Here is a 19,813-nt window from a genome sequence, read left to right on the forward strand (position 1 = left end):
ATTGTGTCTTGTATTTTTCTTGCATGCAAGAAGTTTTTATGAAACTCGCCACCTTAAGGTTCATCCTAAGATGGGGCTAGACATTTTGGACCTGATAGTCAAAGTTCCATAAATTTCCGTCACCTACAGCCGGAGTTATAGTTTCTTAAAAAACATGGGAAACAGCATTTCTCCACACACACACAGACCCACCCACACCCCGAAAATAACCCTTTCATTTTTTTTATTTTTTTTTGCCAGCATGTTAACGCCGCTGAGTTGCGTCTTGGGAGAGCTATGGGAGTTAAATTTGGTTGAATATACGCAATGACCCTTCATTGTCATGGGCGATCACGAACATTGCAAGTGAGTCTGTTTGAGTTCAGCATTTTCGTAGCAAGGGCGGTGTAAATTATTTTACTTGTACACCACAAAGAACAGTTGAGAGACGATTCAATACAGCCCTTATTGATTGATTCATTTTATTTCTTTTGTTTTGCTTTTCTGCCACTTTTAGCTAATCATTAAGATGAAGGGACACTTACAAACACCCATGCCCGGAGCAGGAATTCATGCCCGGGAACGCTTGGCATCATAGCGCACTGTCCAATACAGTCCTTATGTTCGATTGTTGTGCAATGATGTTTGTTCTGTGCATGTTATTTAATGTCGCTCTCGAAACCTAGCATCAGTGGTACAGGCACCAAGGGTAAAATAATAATTCACAAAACATAAATCTTATTTTTAGAGTGTATTCTTACTTAATGGAATTGACAGAGCTTTCTCAAAGTCAAGAACTTACGGTAAAGCATGTGGTGTAGGTGTGCATAAGGTGTCTCATTTAATAACAGGATAAAATATCTACCATAGAAATCGGTGAACCCCTATTCAAAGTTCCTGGGAAACATGGTAAGAAAACAAATGAGAGCGATGATCATGACCTTGCAGTTTCTCTACAACAATTATCTTCAAACATCTTTCAGGTACGAGTTTCTATTATATGCTGCTGTGATATGATATTATAATCCTGTGTAGAAATATTCACCATATTATTTCACTGTACTCAAATATAATGTGCATGAATTATAAACAAAAAAGCTGAATATTGGACACAGCGAATTGTTTCCCTTCTGCTAGCAGTTAAGTTTGGCAACAGCACATTAGCACTGACTACGTATTGGCTGAACTCATGTTCCTTCTAAAAGTGTAAGCTGTATAATAGCATATCTATTATTCTGATTTAATGATACAGAAATCACACAACATTAAAAAAAATGCACTCCACTAATTACGGTATTTTTTTTTTTTAAAAAAAAGGCAATGGAAATTTTCATAAGCGAACACATTTTCTGTTAAAATATTTATTTCTATCATTACTACTTCAAAAATTACTGTACCTTTCTGCCAGGTTTAATGCACAAAACTTTCAAAGCTGCTGGTACTACAACCTTCTTCCTTTTCTCATATGTTGGAGGGCAGCCCTCAAAAGATTTCAGTCGGGTCAAGGCTTCCCTTCCACGGGGAGTCTTGTAAGACAACATTCCTACAAAAAGAACAAGTGTGTTATTCTTTTTATTGTGCATTTTTTTTAAAAAAATAAACTACAGTCCAACACACTTCACACTAAGATAATAAGTAGGAAGCAGCTTTATAGGCACTAAAAACTATGTTGAAAATATAGGCAGTGAATGTGAACATATTATTAATTTTTGTATCTCATGTCATTTCTGACTAATCATGAAAATGGTGATGAAGTTGAAGATAACCCTAACCCACACAAGATATTATCTTCTGCAGTGTACTGTGCAGAGAGCCTAAGTAGTGAAAGAAAGTGGAATTAAACAGAAAATACCAAAAATGACATTTTTAGGCACTATAAAAATGCTTTATCAGACAAACCAACAGGAAATGAATTTAAAACATTAAAGAATGTGACTTATTACACAAGGAATAAAAATAGCAAAAAATCCATTGTAAAAGCAAGGAAAAGTGGGGGGGGGGGAAGAAAGGAGAACCCATGAAGATGGCCATCCTCCACCCACACACATTTAGTGGTATGGACTGTGTGACCTGGTACCTTCAATACATCGGTCAACATCGATAAATAACTTTCAGATTCTGATACCTTAGCACCTAGTTTCCCAGTAAAAGATCAAACCCCTGAAGGTATCAGTGAGCATCAGTAAATAAATTCAAACAGATGCACTGGCACCTAACTTTTAAGTACCCTGAATCACACTGGAAAGAAGAATGTTGCAAGGTATTTTCTCCTTGCAGGACAATGCTCCTTCCCACAAGGTAGGTTTCACTGCACAGATAAATCACCTTACTCACCAGAAATTTGCTGTCGTATTACCTATTTCAACATTCAGACACTGAAGGGACAGAAATATTATAAAGATTCAGAGGGGACAGCACCAGAGAAATTGTTTCTTGCAGATTGTCGAAGAATTTCTTTTGGAGAAACAGTAACACAATGTGCAAGTGTGTTGAATTTCGCAGTGAACATGTGGAATAGCAGGAAAGTTTCATGATTCTAGATAATTAATTACCTTCTTGGTAGGACCAATAACTTTTCAGCCACCCTCCATTTGTATGTTATGAAAAACTAACTGAAGCACGATGTTTTCTTAGTGCATATTTGGCAAGTTCTGCACGATTCAGCAAATTTTCATCGCATATATTTTACACATTTTCAGTTGAAGTAGAAAGAATGTTTTGGAGACAAAAGGTTGGGTGGCTGACAATAGGCCATTATTTACATTTGAAAATTTGTCTGCTGATATTGGGTATAAAATAAGCCCACTTACTTTCAAATTTATCCTTTACCTTTTACTTATTTCTTCTTTACTTTCTCTTACTAAACAGCTTGTCTCACAAAAAGGTAAAGTTCAAAGTATGGCCACCACATATGCTCGATCTCTGCCATTTTGGAAGGTGATGTGATCACCACCATGCTCCAGACACCTTTACCCACCCTTCCCCAGAAACCCAATGATTCGTGGCTGGGTTAGCCCCCCCCCCCCCCCCCAGTCACTTTATGCAGGGACATGGTCGGAAAAATTCCAACCTAGATAAAGCACACCATGAATCAAACCTGGGTCTCCCACGTGGCAGTCAGACAGTGACTAGACCACTGAGGCTCTTTGCTAGCCTCACAAAGCAAATTATAACTTATCTGGATTCCAGAAAAGCACCATGATATATCATATATCATATATCAGTTACATTAAAGCATCTTTGGAAAGAGAGAATCTAAATAAGGTAATATGTAGATGTATCACACAAAAAAATAGACATTATTTTTGTGTAATGCAAATTTCACAAAATCAGCACTGTGCTAATTACACAATTGGAAAGAATTTTACCTCTAACTGTCCTCCACATGATCTCTCTTGGTGCACGATAATGGAGAGGGCCTCGTTTAGGATTGACATTACACCTCTTCCGAAGGAATTGTAAATACAGCAACTTCCGTCTGTCAAAGAAAAAAAAGCATTAAAAGTAAACTAGAATTGAAGTGTTCCTGGCAACTTTAAACAAATGCATGTTCTCAGGTGCCTACTTTCAATGCAACTTAGCCTGGTTACCACATATATACGTACTGCATTTTTTTGTTCACCTTGTTGTGACTACAGGATCATACCGGATACCACTTTTCTTTAAAATTCGATTTTCTTCTCTTCCTTTAATTAACTTTCATTATCAGGAGGTATAATGTATAAATTTAACCTCCACTGAAAGTATTGCCATATCGGGTGGGGGGGGGAGGGACTATTTAATCTCTCTACAACAGTTAGTTACACACCTAACCCTGACACTAGACTTTTTTTTCCCATGAAAAAGTAATGGGACAATTTTTCTTCACATCCAGCCCACACAAAAATCAAAACAAGGCCAGTACTATCTTAGCACAAAAGCAACATTTAGTGCTTTAAAAAAAAAAGTTACGATCTGTCCTCTTCGAACAGCATGAAATTGAATATTGCAATGTGTTTAGATATTGTAACCAGCCTCCCTTGTGGAGTGGTTAGTGCAGCATGTTACAACTCCAGGGGAATGGGGTTTGTATACCAGCCTGGACAAGGGTGTTCTTTTGAGTGTCCCCTCATCAATTTGTATTTATCAAAAGTGGCAAAAAAAATGGAACGTTAACATAAATCATTAAATACTTAAAACTTTTCATGTCAGTGACTTTCGTGTAAAACACCCATAGAAGGAGTATACATAGCGAGTCAGTGTGTTTCTCTCCACAGAAGGAAACGACAGATTAGGAATGGACAAACCAGTCTGTAGCTAATCTGTGCGTATATAACATAAGATGTGGTCAATTTTATTTTTCAAGCACAAGAAATAAAGTCGACTTCCAAACTATGACTGTTTGACAAAGCACTTAAAAGTTAATTACATTTGATTTCTACATGCAATCCTTTTCTATATCTAGTAGTATCACTGTATATTGTTACAGAACTTTAAAAAATAAGTTACACATGCAGCGAGAAAAAAATTACAAATATAAGCAAATATAGCAGGCAACACAAAAAGGAAAACATTGCTAATACTATATTTGCACAAATGTTCTCATAAAAGTAGTATTTACAGATTTGAGGAAAAGAAAATATTGCAATGAGTTTACATACTGTAGCCAGGCTCTAGTGTGGAGTGCCTAGCCTAGCATGCTACAATACCAGAGGTCTGCAGTCTTCAATTTCACCCTACCACCACTCATCCTCAATGGTGCGATTAGCCAAAGTGACAAAAAATGGAACGTTAAAGAACAAAAATCATTAAATACTACATATCATATTCATGTCACTGACTTTCGTGTAAAACTCCTATAGAAAGAGTATACATAGCGAGTCAGTGTGTTTCTCTCCACAGAAGGAAACGACAGATCAGGGATGGACAAACCAGTCTGTAGCTAATCTGTGGGTATATAACATAAGATGTGGACAATTTTATTTTTGAAGCACAAGAAATAAAGTGGACTTCCAAACTATGACTGTTTGACGACAGTTAAAAGTTCATTACATTTTATTTCTACACGTGCAATCCTTTTCTATATTTAGTACAGGGTTCTCACATGAACTAAAAATTTATTTTCCTTCAGTTTTCCAGAATCTTCAATTTTTTCCCCAGAGTACTCAGTACACAGTGCAATAATATCTTAAAATTTATTTTACATTAGACTACATTACCCCATGTAGCGAAACCAACCTCAGCTTTTTTAAATTAATATATACAATTTTTGTTACTTGGCATCGCTTTTCGGCCACTTTTGGCTAATCGTGACAATGAGGACAAGTAATGATATGACAAAATTGACGAAGAGACATTCACAAAGAACACACATGCTCAGGATTCGAACCTGGGACCTCTGGATATTATTATTAGAGCTGGTACAGTATCAGTAATATTAGTAATAATTTTACCAATCTGATATATTTATAAGTAGACTGTAATTTCGTGTAATATTCTGCCTTTGTTTTTATTCTTATCATACAATTCTTACGTCATGGTTTGTAAGTAAATGTATAAATACATAGTTCCTTATTAACCCTAGACCACTAACATGTTGTAATTTTTATGAGCTCAATTGTCAGAACTTGCAGTTTCGAACAAAGCATGTTTTCTCACATAGAAAGAGACTAGGCCGAGCTACCTCTCAATGGGTCACTTGTCCTGCACTGTGGGGGTGGGACATCATCAATTTTATGAGGGGTTAGTGAATACATATATATTTTTCACATGCGATCTAAGGGTGCTGGGAGTCCAGGTGTCAGGCTAACAAGACTGGTGTCAGAACTCTCAGCCAACAAAGTTTCCTGTAGTAGATTATTTTGTGTAGAGTTCAAATGTATTTGTGATTGTCCTTTAAGTAATCTCATCACATCACACATCATCGCGATTAGTTGCATGTGGAAGCAACGTTAAATTCAACAAAGTAAGGAAATGAATCAAAAGTTGGGGAGGACCATGCATCATGAAAATAATTTAAGGACGTGGGGTAACGGTTCTGAGTATTTGGAAGTATTCTAGAATATTGGAAACTGTTGAAGGAGTAAGTTTCAAAGTTCGGCAAGCTAATTAGCAGTTAAAAGTTTCACTATGTAGTATTTACTGGAGAAATCACAATTTGAAAAATAGCTTACTTGAGCATTGACACTTTCTAGCAGCAACTCTTGGTGTCCGGTTGTCTCAGAACAAGTGTTTTAGCAGATTTCATGCGACTACTCGGTTTTGTGCTTGGGACCAGATTTGATGTGTGATCAGGTGAAGCAATTAGGGATGTTTTATTAATGCCAAGAGACTTAAACAAAATCTGCCTAACCTAACACCAAAAGCATTTAGTGACGTAATACTTCTTCGCACCGTATGCACGTGAAGTGGATGAGCAGCAGCAGTCCGTACCCAAGAGAAGAGTGAACGAATGGCTGCTTGCAAAAAAAAAAAAATCACATACGAATGTATGGAAGTGAAAAATCTTTGTTGAGATGCAGTAAGTAATCACTTAAAACTCTGAAGTATGTGTTAACAGATATAAATAGAAAACCAACCATAGAAAAAATGTCTGTGTACCATCATTAATTCTGAAATAAACAATTGGAACTTGGATGCAGATATCTTCACACGTTAGAGAAAAATAACTTTACAAATGGACACAATAGTAATTTATCTTATGAAAAATAAACATATCTAAAGCAGCTTGTGTAAAGCAAATTACTGAAGTTGAAACTATTGTAATTGTTATTATCAACAGGCAGGAGTATATTCTAGTCCTTCAGATGTACTTAATTCATCGGAACTCCTTGAACAATTAGATGACGTTCCCTGAGAATTTTATTCTCTTTTTAAACTCCCCAAGATTCCAGGTTTTCCAAGTGTGTGGGAACCCAGTAGCAGTATTACTGAATATTGTTACAGAGCGTTGAAAAATAAGTTACACATGCAGCAAGACAAAATTACAGACATAAGCAAACATGGCAGGTAAAACACAAAGGAAAACGTGGCTAGTACTATTTTTGCACAAATGTAAGCATGAAAGTAGTATTTACAGATTTTAAAGAAAAAGGGGAAAAAAAGAATAAAAAAAAAACAATTTATGATTTGTCATCTTTGAACAGAATGAAATTGAATATTGCAATGTGTTTACATATTGGGTCTTGTATCCTAACCTGGATATTGGTGTTCTTTGAGTGTCCTATCATTAATTTCACCCTATCACCACTCATCTTATTGGTGTGATTAGCCAAAAGAGGCAAAAAGCAACATTAAATAACATAAATCATTAAATACTATCTATAATTTTCATGTCACTGACTTTCGTGTAAAATTCCCATAAGAAAGAATATACATAGCGAGTCAGTGTGTTTCTCTCCACAGAAGGAAACGACAGATCAGGGACCGAGTAGCCCAGTCTGTAGCTAATCTGTGGGTATATAACATAAGGTATGGCCACAAGTTTCTTTTACAAACACAACAAATAAAGTCAACTTCCAAAATGACTGATGAAGTGGTTAAAAGTGTATTAAATTTTTCCATGTCTAGCAGTATCACTGTATATTATTACAGAGCTTTGAAAAATAAGTTGCACATGAAACAAAACAACATTACAATATAAACAAACATAGCATGCAACACACTGCTAATACCAATTTTGCACAGAAGTTTCCATGAAGTGGTATTTAGTTATTTTAAGGGCAAAAAGGCAAATAACAGCTTATGACAATTCATGAAATCCCCTGGTTTTGGAAATTTTGACTTTCTTTGTGAGAATCTGAAAGAAATGTCATTTACTTTACTATACCACATCAGCATAAAACATTACGTCTATATGCAGAAGTTTCTTACAATACAAACATCACGTACACAGAAAGCATAACATGCAAGTTTATAGGTTCAAAAATAAAATATAGCATTCATATACAAAAATAAGCTTACACCTGTACAATTTGTTTGCATAGACACAAAACATAATATATGCAGTTTAGATGCATAAAGACAAAACACACTATTTGAAGAAAAAAAAACTAATTTGCATGAATAAACACATACAGTTTGCATGGAAAGATTAACATTTACACATTTGCTCCTGAGCCATGCCGTACATTGATGCTTTTAAAGGAAATATTTGTTACACCCTTTCTAGTGTTGAAGCATATTAATATTTAGGAATTTATCGAAAGCAATGAGATTTGAACACAGCAGATGTGATTGGCCGATAATGAAAATTATTATTACTACTATTCTAAATTAAGACATATTTAGTTGAATAAAATAATTATTTTTATGAATGAATCCTTTAAATCTCATGATGAAAACATACGAGAGTCCATTAAAAAGCATGTGAGTACATGAACACCATATTTTCTTTCAAGCCAATTTCTAGCCTATGCTTTTCTTTTAATCTTAACAATTGTAAGGATATAGTAGCAGTTACTATTAAACATGAGTAAAATTTCCTACAGCATGAAATTGAATACTGGAATGTGCTTATTATTGTAATTTTGATGTCACCGACTTCCGTGTAAAACTCCCATAAAAAAAGTATACATAGCGAGCCAGTATGTTTCTATCCACAGATATAAACGACAGATCAAGGATGGATTGACCCAGCCTGCAGCTGGACTGTGGTTATGTATTGAGTTTGCATTTATGAACTAACTACTAATTACTAGAGGCATGCAAATTTCGTTTTTGACGAAAACACGAAATATGAAATAACATGCTGTAATGTTCATTTTTCATGTTTCTGAAAGATGTGAGGCGCATTTTTCTACCCTGTTTTGTCACGAAATAATGCGAAATGAACTGCAAAACGCGAAATATACTCTTAAACACGAAATTTACCGTTTATATACCGAAGCGACACTTTCTGAAGTCTGAAGTATCCTGTGAGTTATGCAATTCATGGAAAATTGATTAATTCTGCTGTAAATATTTGAGAAGCAAAAAATGGACCCTTTTATATAGGAATAAACTTAATATTCTGGTAACTACATAAATGTGCTATTAGAAGGGATAAGTTTATTTTGTGTAATAAGTGCAGTTTTTAAATCAAATTTAGGATTATATTCACAATTTTAAAACCAAAATGTCATTTTATATAGCACTTTTGATGTGATTATTCACCGCTATAACACCGAAATTTTATTTTATTTACCGCTTTTGAACCCGAAATCGAGTCTGTTTTTGTACCGAAATTTTGCTTTTTTATTTACCAAAAATATGTGGCTCTACTAATTACACTGTCCCATACTAGTCCCGGCCATGAAAACCGTCCAGTCAAGGTCAGTGCTTCCCTTGACATTGAGGAGCAGCATCATATGTGTGGTCGGTCGGTGGTGTATGTTCCTGGTGAACTGACAGTAAAGAACAAAGTAAGGCAATCACTTTAAACGTTTACAAGTTTTTCAGAAATCTTGCATATATAAAAAAGAAGCAAGGAAGAACATCAACTTTCCACAAGTACAAAAACTGATGACGGAAGATTGTGGGATTTCTGAAAAGCCTGTACAACATATCAGCTGTACTTTAACTTAGGCAGAGGCTCGAGTCACCAAGAAAGAGTTACAAACGGGAACGCAACTACACTGAAATGGATGATTTTAACACGTGTTTTGATGTAGTGGCGGCGGTCTCTACAAGGATCAGCAGCTGCTCTCTCTCTCTTTCGCCAGCATTGTTGTTAAGAATTGTTTCCACTTTTGTTTATTCAGCCAGCCAGTTTGTAGTTTTCAGATTACACCTTATAACCACTTTCTTGGTGTAAACGTAATATAGTATACCACTGGCCTTCCTTGAACAAACCTTGTTAGTTTCAAATTACGTGTACATGAGTTTGTTGGCTGTGATAAAATCTTGCAAAAATGAAACCGCCTCTGTGGCACAGTTCAGTAAGTGGTCGAATTTTGCTCTCGCCACTGAAGTTCACTGGTTAGAGTCCCGCCCTTGTGTTCTTTGTGTGTCCATTCATCAGTGTCATCCAATCATTCATCCTCATTGTCGCAATTAGTCAAACGTGGCAGCAAATCAGTGCTAAATAACACATATGTAGCCAATTGCTGTAGTAGAATTCACTTTCAATGGCATATTTTTATGGAAACCAACTAAAAGTTGGTAGGTATTAACATACGTACAGGTGTGTTTCATGTTTTCTTTATTTTCAACACTGCATCCCCCTCAGCACCCCTAGATGATTAATCTTAGTGCAGAGAGAGCGAGCGAGAGGGAAGGAGCTGAAAGATTTTATGTGATTAAATAGAATGAGAGTTAGCCACAGACTATATTTTACAATTCATAACCCGAACATTTTTGCGAATATTGGAACATATTCTTTTTTACTTCACATGGTTATACATTATAGGCATCTATGAACCTTAAGAACGTTTCACTATTTTTGCAATCCTCTTGTGTCACTGCTTTCATTATTTATTTAGTTTCAAGTAATAAAAAATATTTCCTCGTAAATTTAATGGAAACATGTCAATTTTTTTCTGATGGCCAAGAAAGTATTAGTGTAAAAAATACATCGTAATGTTCTTTAGGTAAAGTACTATTTTCTAACATTTTTTCCCGGAATTATTATTGAAAGTTGAAATTGTTGCTTATTGGTAACACTGTTGGTGTAACCTTGCCTGGATGGCTTTCGTGGCAGGGATTCTATGTAATAACCCTACTGCTACTACTATTTACAAAACTAACCGAGGCACATGGCCAAAAACATCAGACTACAATAGTCCGACAATATACATTATATAACATTTGTATTTAAATACTAATCTTTTAGGTGGTATTGACATTTCCTTAACACTTTTCATGACACGTGGTTTTACAATAATAGAGCATATAAAGAAGGTATACTCCTGTTCACACAAAATGGCACATTTTGTAAGGTTAGATAGTTGAAACATGTGCCACTTTATCTGACCATGAGTAAAAGCATAAATGGAAATTTTTAAACACAAAGCTGTTACGAAGATCTCCTTTCTCTTATTCCACTTGCAAATCAAAAACAGTGGAGGTTGCTTTTCCTTACTAGGATTTTTACCTTTCAGGCTGCTACTACACTATCCAATTTAATCTAAAACTTTTTAAAAAATTAACAGAATGATTGCTTCAATGCAAAATTAGTTTTTTATAACATTTATGCTACTTAACTTTACTGGTATGTTTCAAACAAGTTTGTAATTGAAACATCACGATATATCAGTTTCACAACTTTAGTCACATATGCAGCAAGATGACATCACAAATATATATAAAACAGAAAAAATGGATGCGGTAAGTAGGGCCATGCATATTTCATTTTTGACGAAAAAACGAAATTTGGAAAAACACTTTGTAGTGTTAATTTTTCATGTTTTTGAAAGGTGTGAGGTGCATTTTGTGACCATATTTTGTCACGAAATAATGCGAAATGAACTGCAAAAAGCAAAATTAACTCAAACACAAAATTCAGGGTTTATTCACCGACGCGACACCTTCCGAGGTCTGAATTATCCTGAGAGTTATACAATTCCCGGAAAATTGTTAATTCTGCTGTTAATATTGGAGAAGCAAAAATGGACTCCTTTACAAAGAAATAAACTTAATACTCTGATAACTACATAAATGTGCTATTAGAAGTGAAATGTTAATTCTGTGGAATAAGTGTAGTTTTTAAATTAAATTTAGGATTATTTTCACAATTTTAAAACCAGTATGTCTTTTTATATACCACTTTTCATCCATTATTTCACCGCTATACGCTGGTCAAGTCGTCTGCTGGGCCCGCGCATGGGTGCGGCCATATTGGCAATAAACAACCGGTTGCTACGGTCGTTGCTAAGGTCGGTAACGTGGCGTTGTCTATAGAGCGTTGCTGAGGTTTTGGAAAGATGAGCCGAAAACAATGAAGGAGGGAGAGTTAGCATGTAAGGAGAACCACTTTTGTAGTTTGAGATGCATAAGACAAGAAGGCGTCGTCGAAGGAAGGGTGAAAGAAAGCATGAAGGAAAGAATATGATGTTAAGGAAAGCGATACTTAGATGTCGCACGTCTTCTGACTAGCACTTCTTGGAACATTTTGCAATAGCTTTGTGAATGTGCGAAGAGCTGTTTATTATCTCCCTTTCAGTGGCGGCAATTAGGGAGGCGAGGGGGCAATTCCCTCCACTTTTTTGCCCACTTTTGCCCCCGCACTATGTTAAATCTTATCTACAAAGGGAAATATACTGTCTTTGCCTCCCAGTTTTGACACCTTGCCCCCCCCCCATCCCCCCGGTTTTGGAACTCAATCGCTGCCACTGCTTTCTTTATATTTACGTGAACCAGATATTAAATATTTTACATAACCAATGTAGCCTCTATTCCTTTGTTACGAGCCTATTACGAGGACAAAAGGGTTTAACACAATATGTGCAGTTTCCTCTGTCCATCATTATCTTGTTATTATTCCAACTTATCACTTTTCATGTTCTTTTATGCAAAAATATTAGAATGAGAACAATTTGTTGTAATTAATAATGGGCTGCCAAGCTGAAAACACCTTCAGGTCGATCAGTAGGCTCCAGGCACCAGGAATGTATCCAGTAGCGTAACCAACATGCTCTGCGCCCCCGCCCGCGCAACTCGTCTAAAAATATACAAATATATTTCTTTTCTAACACATATGTATTCTTCCGATCGAGAAAATGCATTGTAGTTTTTGAATACCCATTAGTGCAAAGGCACGAAATATGCCTAATGTGCACAATGATTGTAATCATACGCATAGCAATAAGACTTATCTGACCACAGACAAAAAACCATGCGATTTACGTTCATTTACCAGTCAACAAGCCCGTGTAGCGGAAACCGAAGAAATCGTAAGTTGCCGGTCACTTTCATGGAAAGTGCCTACTTTTGTTCTTCCATTTTCTTTCACTTGTCACCTGTAAGCAATCTGTATTTTATGTACATACTCTTCTGGATCGAATATTTACAATGGTGTAAGATACATATTACCATTTTCGTTGAAAAACCCTGTCAGTAAGAACAAAAGGTATCCCTTGCGGTCCGTTTCCAACACTAACTGCATGGGGAAAGTACGGACACCGCGTTATATATTGCCAGGTATACTGTTGCTATGGCAACAGCACCGGAAGTGACGTTCACTAGACCAGCGTATAACACCGATATTTTATTTTATTTACCGCTTTTGAACCCGAAATTGACCCAGTTTTTGTACCGAAATTCTGCCTTTTTATTTACCAAAAATATGTGCCTCTAGCGATAAGCCAAGTGGGGAAAAAAATGGAACATTAAAGAACAAAAATGACATAAATCATTAAATATTACATATCATTTTCATGTCACTGACTATCGTGTACAACTCCCATAAAAAGAGTTAACATAGCGAGTAAGTGTGTTTCTCTCCACAGAAGGAAACGACAGATCAGGGATGGACAAACCAGTCTGTAGCTAATCTGTGGGTATGTAACATAAGATGTGGCCAATTTTATTTTTCAAGCACAAGAAATAAAGTAGACTTCCAAACTGACTGTTTGACAAAGCACTTGAAAGTTCATTACATTTGATTTCTACATGCAATCCTTTTCTATATCTTGTAGTATTACTGTATATCGTTACAGAACTTTGAAAAATAAGTTACACATGCAGCGAGGGAAAAAAATACAAACATAAGCAAAAATGGCAGGCAACACACAATGGAAAACATTGCTAATACTAATTTTGCACAAATGTTCTCATTAAAATAGTATTTACAGATTTGATAAAAAGAAAATATTGCAATGTGTTTACATACTGTAGCCAGGCTCAAGTGTGGAGTGCCTAGCCTAGCATGCGGAGTGCCTAGCCTAGCATGCAACAATACCAGGGGTCCGCAGTCTTCAAATTCACCCTACCACCACTCATCCACATTATTGCGATTAGCCAAAGTGACAAAAAATGGAACGTTAAGAACAAAAATCATTAAATACTACATATCATTTTCATGTCGCTGACTTCATGTAAAACTCCCATAGAAAGAGTATACATAGCGAGTAAGTGTGTTTCTCTCCACAGAAGGAAACGACACATCAGGGATGGACAAACCAGCCTGCAGCTAATTTGTGGATATATATAAGATATAGGAGAATGCATACTTAGTTTTTGACGAAAAAACGAAATTTGAAAAAACACACTGTAGTGTTAATTTTCCATGGTTTTGAAAGGTGTAAGATGCACTTTGTGACAATGTTTTGTCACGAAATAATGCGAAATGAACTGCAAAAAGCGAAATTAACTCAAACACGAAATTTACGGTTTATTCAACGACGCGACACCTTCCGAGGTCTGAATTATCCTGAAAGTTATACAATTCCCGGAAAATTGATTAATTCTGCTGTTAATATTGGAGAAGCAAAAATGGACTCCTTTACACAGAAATAAACTTAATACTCTGATAACTACATAAATGTGCTATTAGAAGTGAAATGTTAATTCTGTGGAATAAGTGTAGTTTTTAAATCAAATTTAGGATTATATTCACAATTTTAAAACCAAAATGTATTTTTATATACCACTTTTCATCCAATTTTTCACCGCTATAACACCGATATTTTATTTTATTTACGCTTTTGAACCCAAAATTTACTCAGTTTTTGTACCAAAATTTTGCTTTTTTATTTACCAAAAATATGTGCCTCTAGTAATATAACATTGGCACAAGTTTATTTTTCAAGCACAAGAAATATAGTAGACTTACAAAATATGACCGTTTGACAAAGCAGTTTAAAAGTTTATTACATTTAGTTTCTACACATGCAAGCCTTTTCTATATCTAGTAGTATCACTGTATATTGTTACAGAACTTTGAAAAATAAATTACACATGCAGCGAGACAAAATTACAAAGCAAACATGCAGACAACACACAAAAAAAATTATGGCTAATACTATTTTTGCACAAATGTTCTCATGAAAGTAGTACAGTACTTACAAATTTGAAAGAAAGGAAATATAACCTTAATTTATGATTTGCATCTTTGAACAGAATGACATTGAATATTGCAATGTGTTTACATACTGTAGCCTAGCTCTAGTGTAGTGCCTAGCCTGAAACGATACAATACCAGGGGTGTATCCCAGCCTGGGCATGGGTGTTATTTGAGTATCACTACTCATCCTCAATGGTGTAATTAGCCAAAACGTTGAAGAACAAAAATCATTAAATACTACATCATTTTCATGTTACTGACTTTCGTGTAAAACTCCCATAGAAAGAGTATACATAGCGAGTAAGTGTGTTTCTCTCCACAGAAGGAAACGACAGATCAGGGATGGACAAACCAGTCTGTAGCTAATCTGTGGGTATATAACATAAGATATGGCCAAGTTTATTTTCCAAGCACAAGAAACAGGGTGCATAAAAATAGGAGTTTTATTTATAAAAAATAATTTTTGATCTAAATTGGATTTTTTTAAAAACATTTCTCCTTAAGGAGAGCGAGGCGAGAGGTCAGATAGATTGAATGTGGAAGAGGAAGAGAGCTTTCATCCTCTCCTCTTAAATTATGTTTCTCCTTACCCCTTCTTTTTTTTTTTTTTTATACCAAAAATGAACACAACCCAGGCCCCCTTGATTTCAAGTTTGTAGTTTGTTAATGAAACTAAAATAATTTCAGTAACTATACTTTCAGTGAAAATAAAACATTCTGAGTGTATCATATAATTGTAACTTCAAATATTTTCTACAGTCTTTGTAGCTGAATCTGGGCAATCTTTTTAATGATAGATTGCAAAATTTCAGCTGCCATGTTTATTTACAGTTTAATTATAATGACACTATCAACAGTTTAACATGATTAGCATTTTGTATATTATTCTACATAAAGTGTTTGCTATTTTTGTCTATAAAAACGATTTAATTTTAACTCTTTTACTGTGTTGATTTCGAATCTTCTTGTTGATGCTGGTGTCGCCTCTTAGGGAAAAGCATTACCAAAACCATGCTGCCATCTAGTTTCTGTCATTTGAAATATTCTCGAAGGAAATAACTTGTTTTGGTTCTCAACAAATGAAAAATGTACACCGCTGTGTGTACATAACAACAATGGAAACAAGGATCAGTGACTGCTCAGCGGCATACCCAAGATTTGTGAGAGGGACAGAGAGTACATATACAGCCCTCATTTTCTTATCTTTCTTGCTCCTAATATATATATTTTTTTTGGGGGGGGAGGAATAATGAACCAAATGGAAGGGTTATGAGCCCTACCAATCCCCTCCCCTGTTCCCCACCCCCTCAGGCATGCCACTATATCCATTTCAATAAATGAAAATGTACCACCAGCGGTAACTCCCAGCTATGGCCAATTTCAAATACTCGAAGACTTCATGTTAGTCTAGTACATTAGAATATTTTTTTACTAATTTATGTAATTCTGAATATCTTCCTTAAAAACTATGCAGTAAAATCAATATCAGCATGGCAAAATCCCACAGCAAAAGATTTAAATCAAGAGAAATTGAAGTGTGTATACACTTTACATATTAGTACATCAATTTCATTTCCTGTCTTAGACACTAATGAACAGTATTCAATGAAAACAAGAGTAATGTACTTTCACCAAAAGTGATATTGATATCTACATAATTATTGTCTACATTATTGTATCAATTATTTCTTCTGATTTAAATCAATCCACCTCCACAAGAAATAAAGTAGATTTCCAAAATTTGACCATTTGATGACACTGTTAAAAAGTTTATAACATTTACAGGGTGGCTACAAACTAGCAGAAATGAAATTCCCTGACTTTTCCAGGTTTTCCAGGACAAAATTTACATTTTTCCCTGACAATTACAAACTAAACTAAATCGATGTTTTTGCAAATGGAAATAATAAACTCATACAGATCCACGTATGGTTTTGTTAAGTACCAATATTATCTTCTATGAAATTGACTTAATTTCTTTATTCTCTATGATTTGAATTCAAACTGCAAAATAGTGAATTTGGAAAATGATTACAATTCGCAAGCTAGGGAAGGAGTACAGAATTTTGTCATACGCAGTAAGTTTAAAATAAAATACTTCATTATTTTTAAAGTTACGACTAAATGAGATAAGAGTGAAGAGAGATTAATTAAGAAATACAATTTGTAATTTATCAGTCTCCTTATACATTCTCGGAATTATACTATGTTGATATTTCCACTGAGGTCTGGAAGCCTCTGCTTGCAAAAACCATGAGTGCAGACTCATTTTTCAATGCATAAAGCTACTTCCCTCTTCTCTGTAAAGCAAACAACTTAACTCTTTCATATAAGTGAAACAATTGAATCAAACAAAATAAAGTGTCATATTTCTTTACATTATCAATGGAATTTCTGCTTATTATACCATTAATGCTGACGAAAAGGGTATGTAGGTATTAGAAATTTAACGCAAGGAATTTATAGAATTGCATTGTATAGGTACCTGATTTAGCTAACCACACATTAATAGAGGAACACTCTAATAATAAAAGCTTCTGAAAGTTCATATACGAGGGACATCCTGAAAAAAGCTCCAATGGTGCCTATACGCAGCCCTAGTGGTCGCAAAGGGACACGCACACATTCAGGCAGGAAGAAGTGGCATGTAGCTGTAATCTGGTACAGTTGCAATGCAGCCGTTTTAGGACAGTTCTAGGTTAAAGATTGCAGATCTCATACAGTCTCCCACCGACTGCGATGTAGCCTACATCGCACGCTCAGAATTTGGCACAGAGCCACCGGCAATCGTGTGAGGTGTGCAGACCGAACGTCGTGAGTGATAGTATGGTCTGACGATGGTGCAGACAATTCATGGAAGGCCAATCGAATGTGCACAACCCCATACAGCTGAGTACACACGGGCCCTTTGTATCACTTCAGGTGAGATCTTGGACCACTCCCTGTACAGCCCTGGACCTGAATGTACCGACTGTCATCTCTTTCTTTAACTGAAGAGGTTTCTGGCAGGTCAAGGATTTGACAGATACACTGCAGTAGAGATAGTTCCAGTCTTTGAGTTTTTGCTGTCAGACACATATACCATGGGCATACAAAATTTAGTGCCATGGTACGACAAATGCCAGAACGACAGTGGTGATTATGCCGAAAATTAGGTTAGGACTCACTGTTACTAATGCAATAAATTACAACTGATATTCTGGTTTTATTTATGCCTAATCGGTAGGGACCTTGATATTTTTTTTTTTTCATATTGGTGTATTTTTTTTATTTATTTTTTTACTATACGGTGTTATCTTTCCCAAAATTCACATTTTCATTTTAGCGCATTTTCTTGCAAATATCAGAAATTATACCTTCATGGTGTTTTTAAACTACTGTTTCAAATTGTAAGTCACATGGCTTACACCTCTTCGTGAGAGTTTGATATCTTGAAAGTTATTTTGGGAAAGTTATTTTCCATACCCATTTTTTTTAATTTTAAGGTAAGGATTTTAGATAATGGAATATTCCCCGTATATACTGAAGGGTGCATAATGACCATAAGTGGCGACGCACCCAAAAAATTAAAATCAATCAATCTCACGTGACAGTTATCGATATATTATTGCACCAAAAATTGGCATTATCTTCTTTTGCCTTGTTAGTGTTAAGTTTCCCAAAATTCGCGTTTTTGTTTTAGAACATACCGAAACTTAATACTCCATTATGCTTTTAAACTAAAGGTCACATGGTCTACGTATTTTCGTGATAGTTTGATATGTTGGAACAGATTTTTTAGGAAGTAAAAGAAAGTGCTCCCCTGCACTTTTCCATGAAGGTGTATAGGGGTGTGGAGTTAGGACCCCACACTCTCTTGATCATGGCTGAAGGTGGGGGTGATGTGATCAGCAGCATGCTCCTGGTTACCTTTATCCCTCAAAGTTTCCTCAAGGTACCAGCTTCATATGACCTTCATATGCGCCGGAGCAGTGAAAACATCCCGGTTCTCCCTCGCAGGGGATCGACCCCGGCTCTTTCGCATAGTAGTCAGATGCCCTAACAACTAAGTTCCCTTATTACTCGCTTGACAAATGCCGATGGTGCGCACTTAGCTTGGTAATTCCAAACATAACTTGTGCGACAAATACTAAGATGTGGCTCCCATGTGACGGTAGATACGCACTCGATCTCCTGTTAGAACCCTGCCACTTTGCTCTGTGATGCAAATGGTTTTGATAGAAGTTAAAAAAATCGTGGGAAATACATGATTTAATGTGGCTGTCGGAATTATTCCATGTACGTATAACTCTATAGTTTACTCTTGAGTAAAACGTTGGAAAACTTGCATGTTCTATGTACACAAACATGACCTAGAAAAGACAATAATGCTGGATTTAATGAAATTTTTAGTTGTTTTAGGACATTTCTTTTAAAAAAATTGCTAAAAACGCCAACAATTCGCATTTTATGCCAAATTCGCATTATTTCGATATTTTGATTGATTGATTGATTGAGTTAAAATTTATGGGTGCGTCGGCACTTAAGGCCATTTCGCACCCTTCTATGTATACGGGGAAATGTCCCCTTATCTAAAATTCTGACTTAATTTTAAAAAAGGGGTGTAGATAGCCCCTTGGGAAAAACTAAAAGTGCAAGGTTGTAAAAAGACCTGCACGAGACAAACACAACACATTAAAAAGTCAGAATAAACTAAAAACCTCCTTACAGACGGTGGAAGAGTCCAGCTCTTCGCAAAAAACTAAAAACACGTGATAAAATACTGCTGTCATCACCCAAGAGGGATGACAAACAGCCGGAAAGGTTAAAAGTCTGCCGGAGGTAAGCAAGATCGACACATTCAACGAGAATGTGTCGGATGCTTAAAATAACATT

The 19,813-nt window shown here is 35.7% G+C and overlaps 1 protein-coding gene across 1 annotated transcript in view; it reads right to left on the bottom strand.

Moving 5' to 3' along the window:
• The window catches only part of RpL13A (ribosomal protein L13A), a 51,723-nt gene that overhangs the window by 5,228 nt on the left and 26,682 nt on the right, over positions 1-19,813 (bottom strand). Inside the window, exons 3-4 of the mRNA XM_083124720.1 lie at positions 3,348-3,457; positions 1,377-1,522 (exon numbers count right to left, since the gene is read on the bottom strand). Of these exons, the coding sequence (XP_082980846.1) occupies positions 1,377-1,522; positions 3,348-3,457 (256 nt within the window). The remainder of the gene's footprint in view (positions 1-1,376; positions 1,523-3,347; positions 3,458-19,813) is intronic.

This window comes from Lepisma saccharinum, chromosome 6 (genome assembly GCF_977018435.1).
Source record: "Lepisma saccharinum chromosome 6, izLepSacc3.1, whole genome shotgun sequence".
Classification (NCBI taxonomy): Eukaryota; Metazoa; Arthropoda; class Insecta; order Zygentoma; family Lepismatidae; genus Lepisma; species Lepisma saccharinum.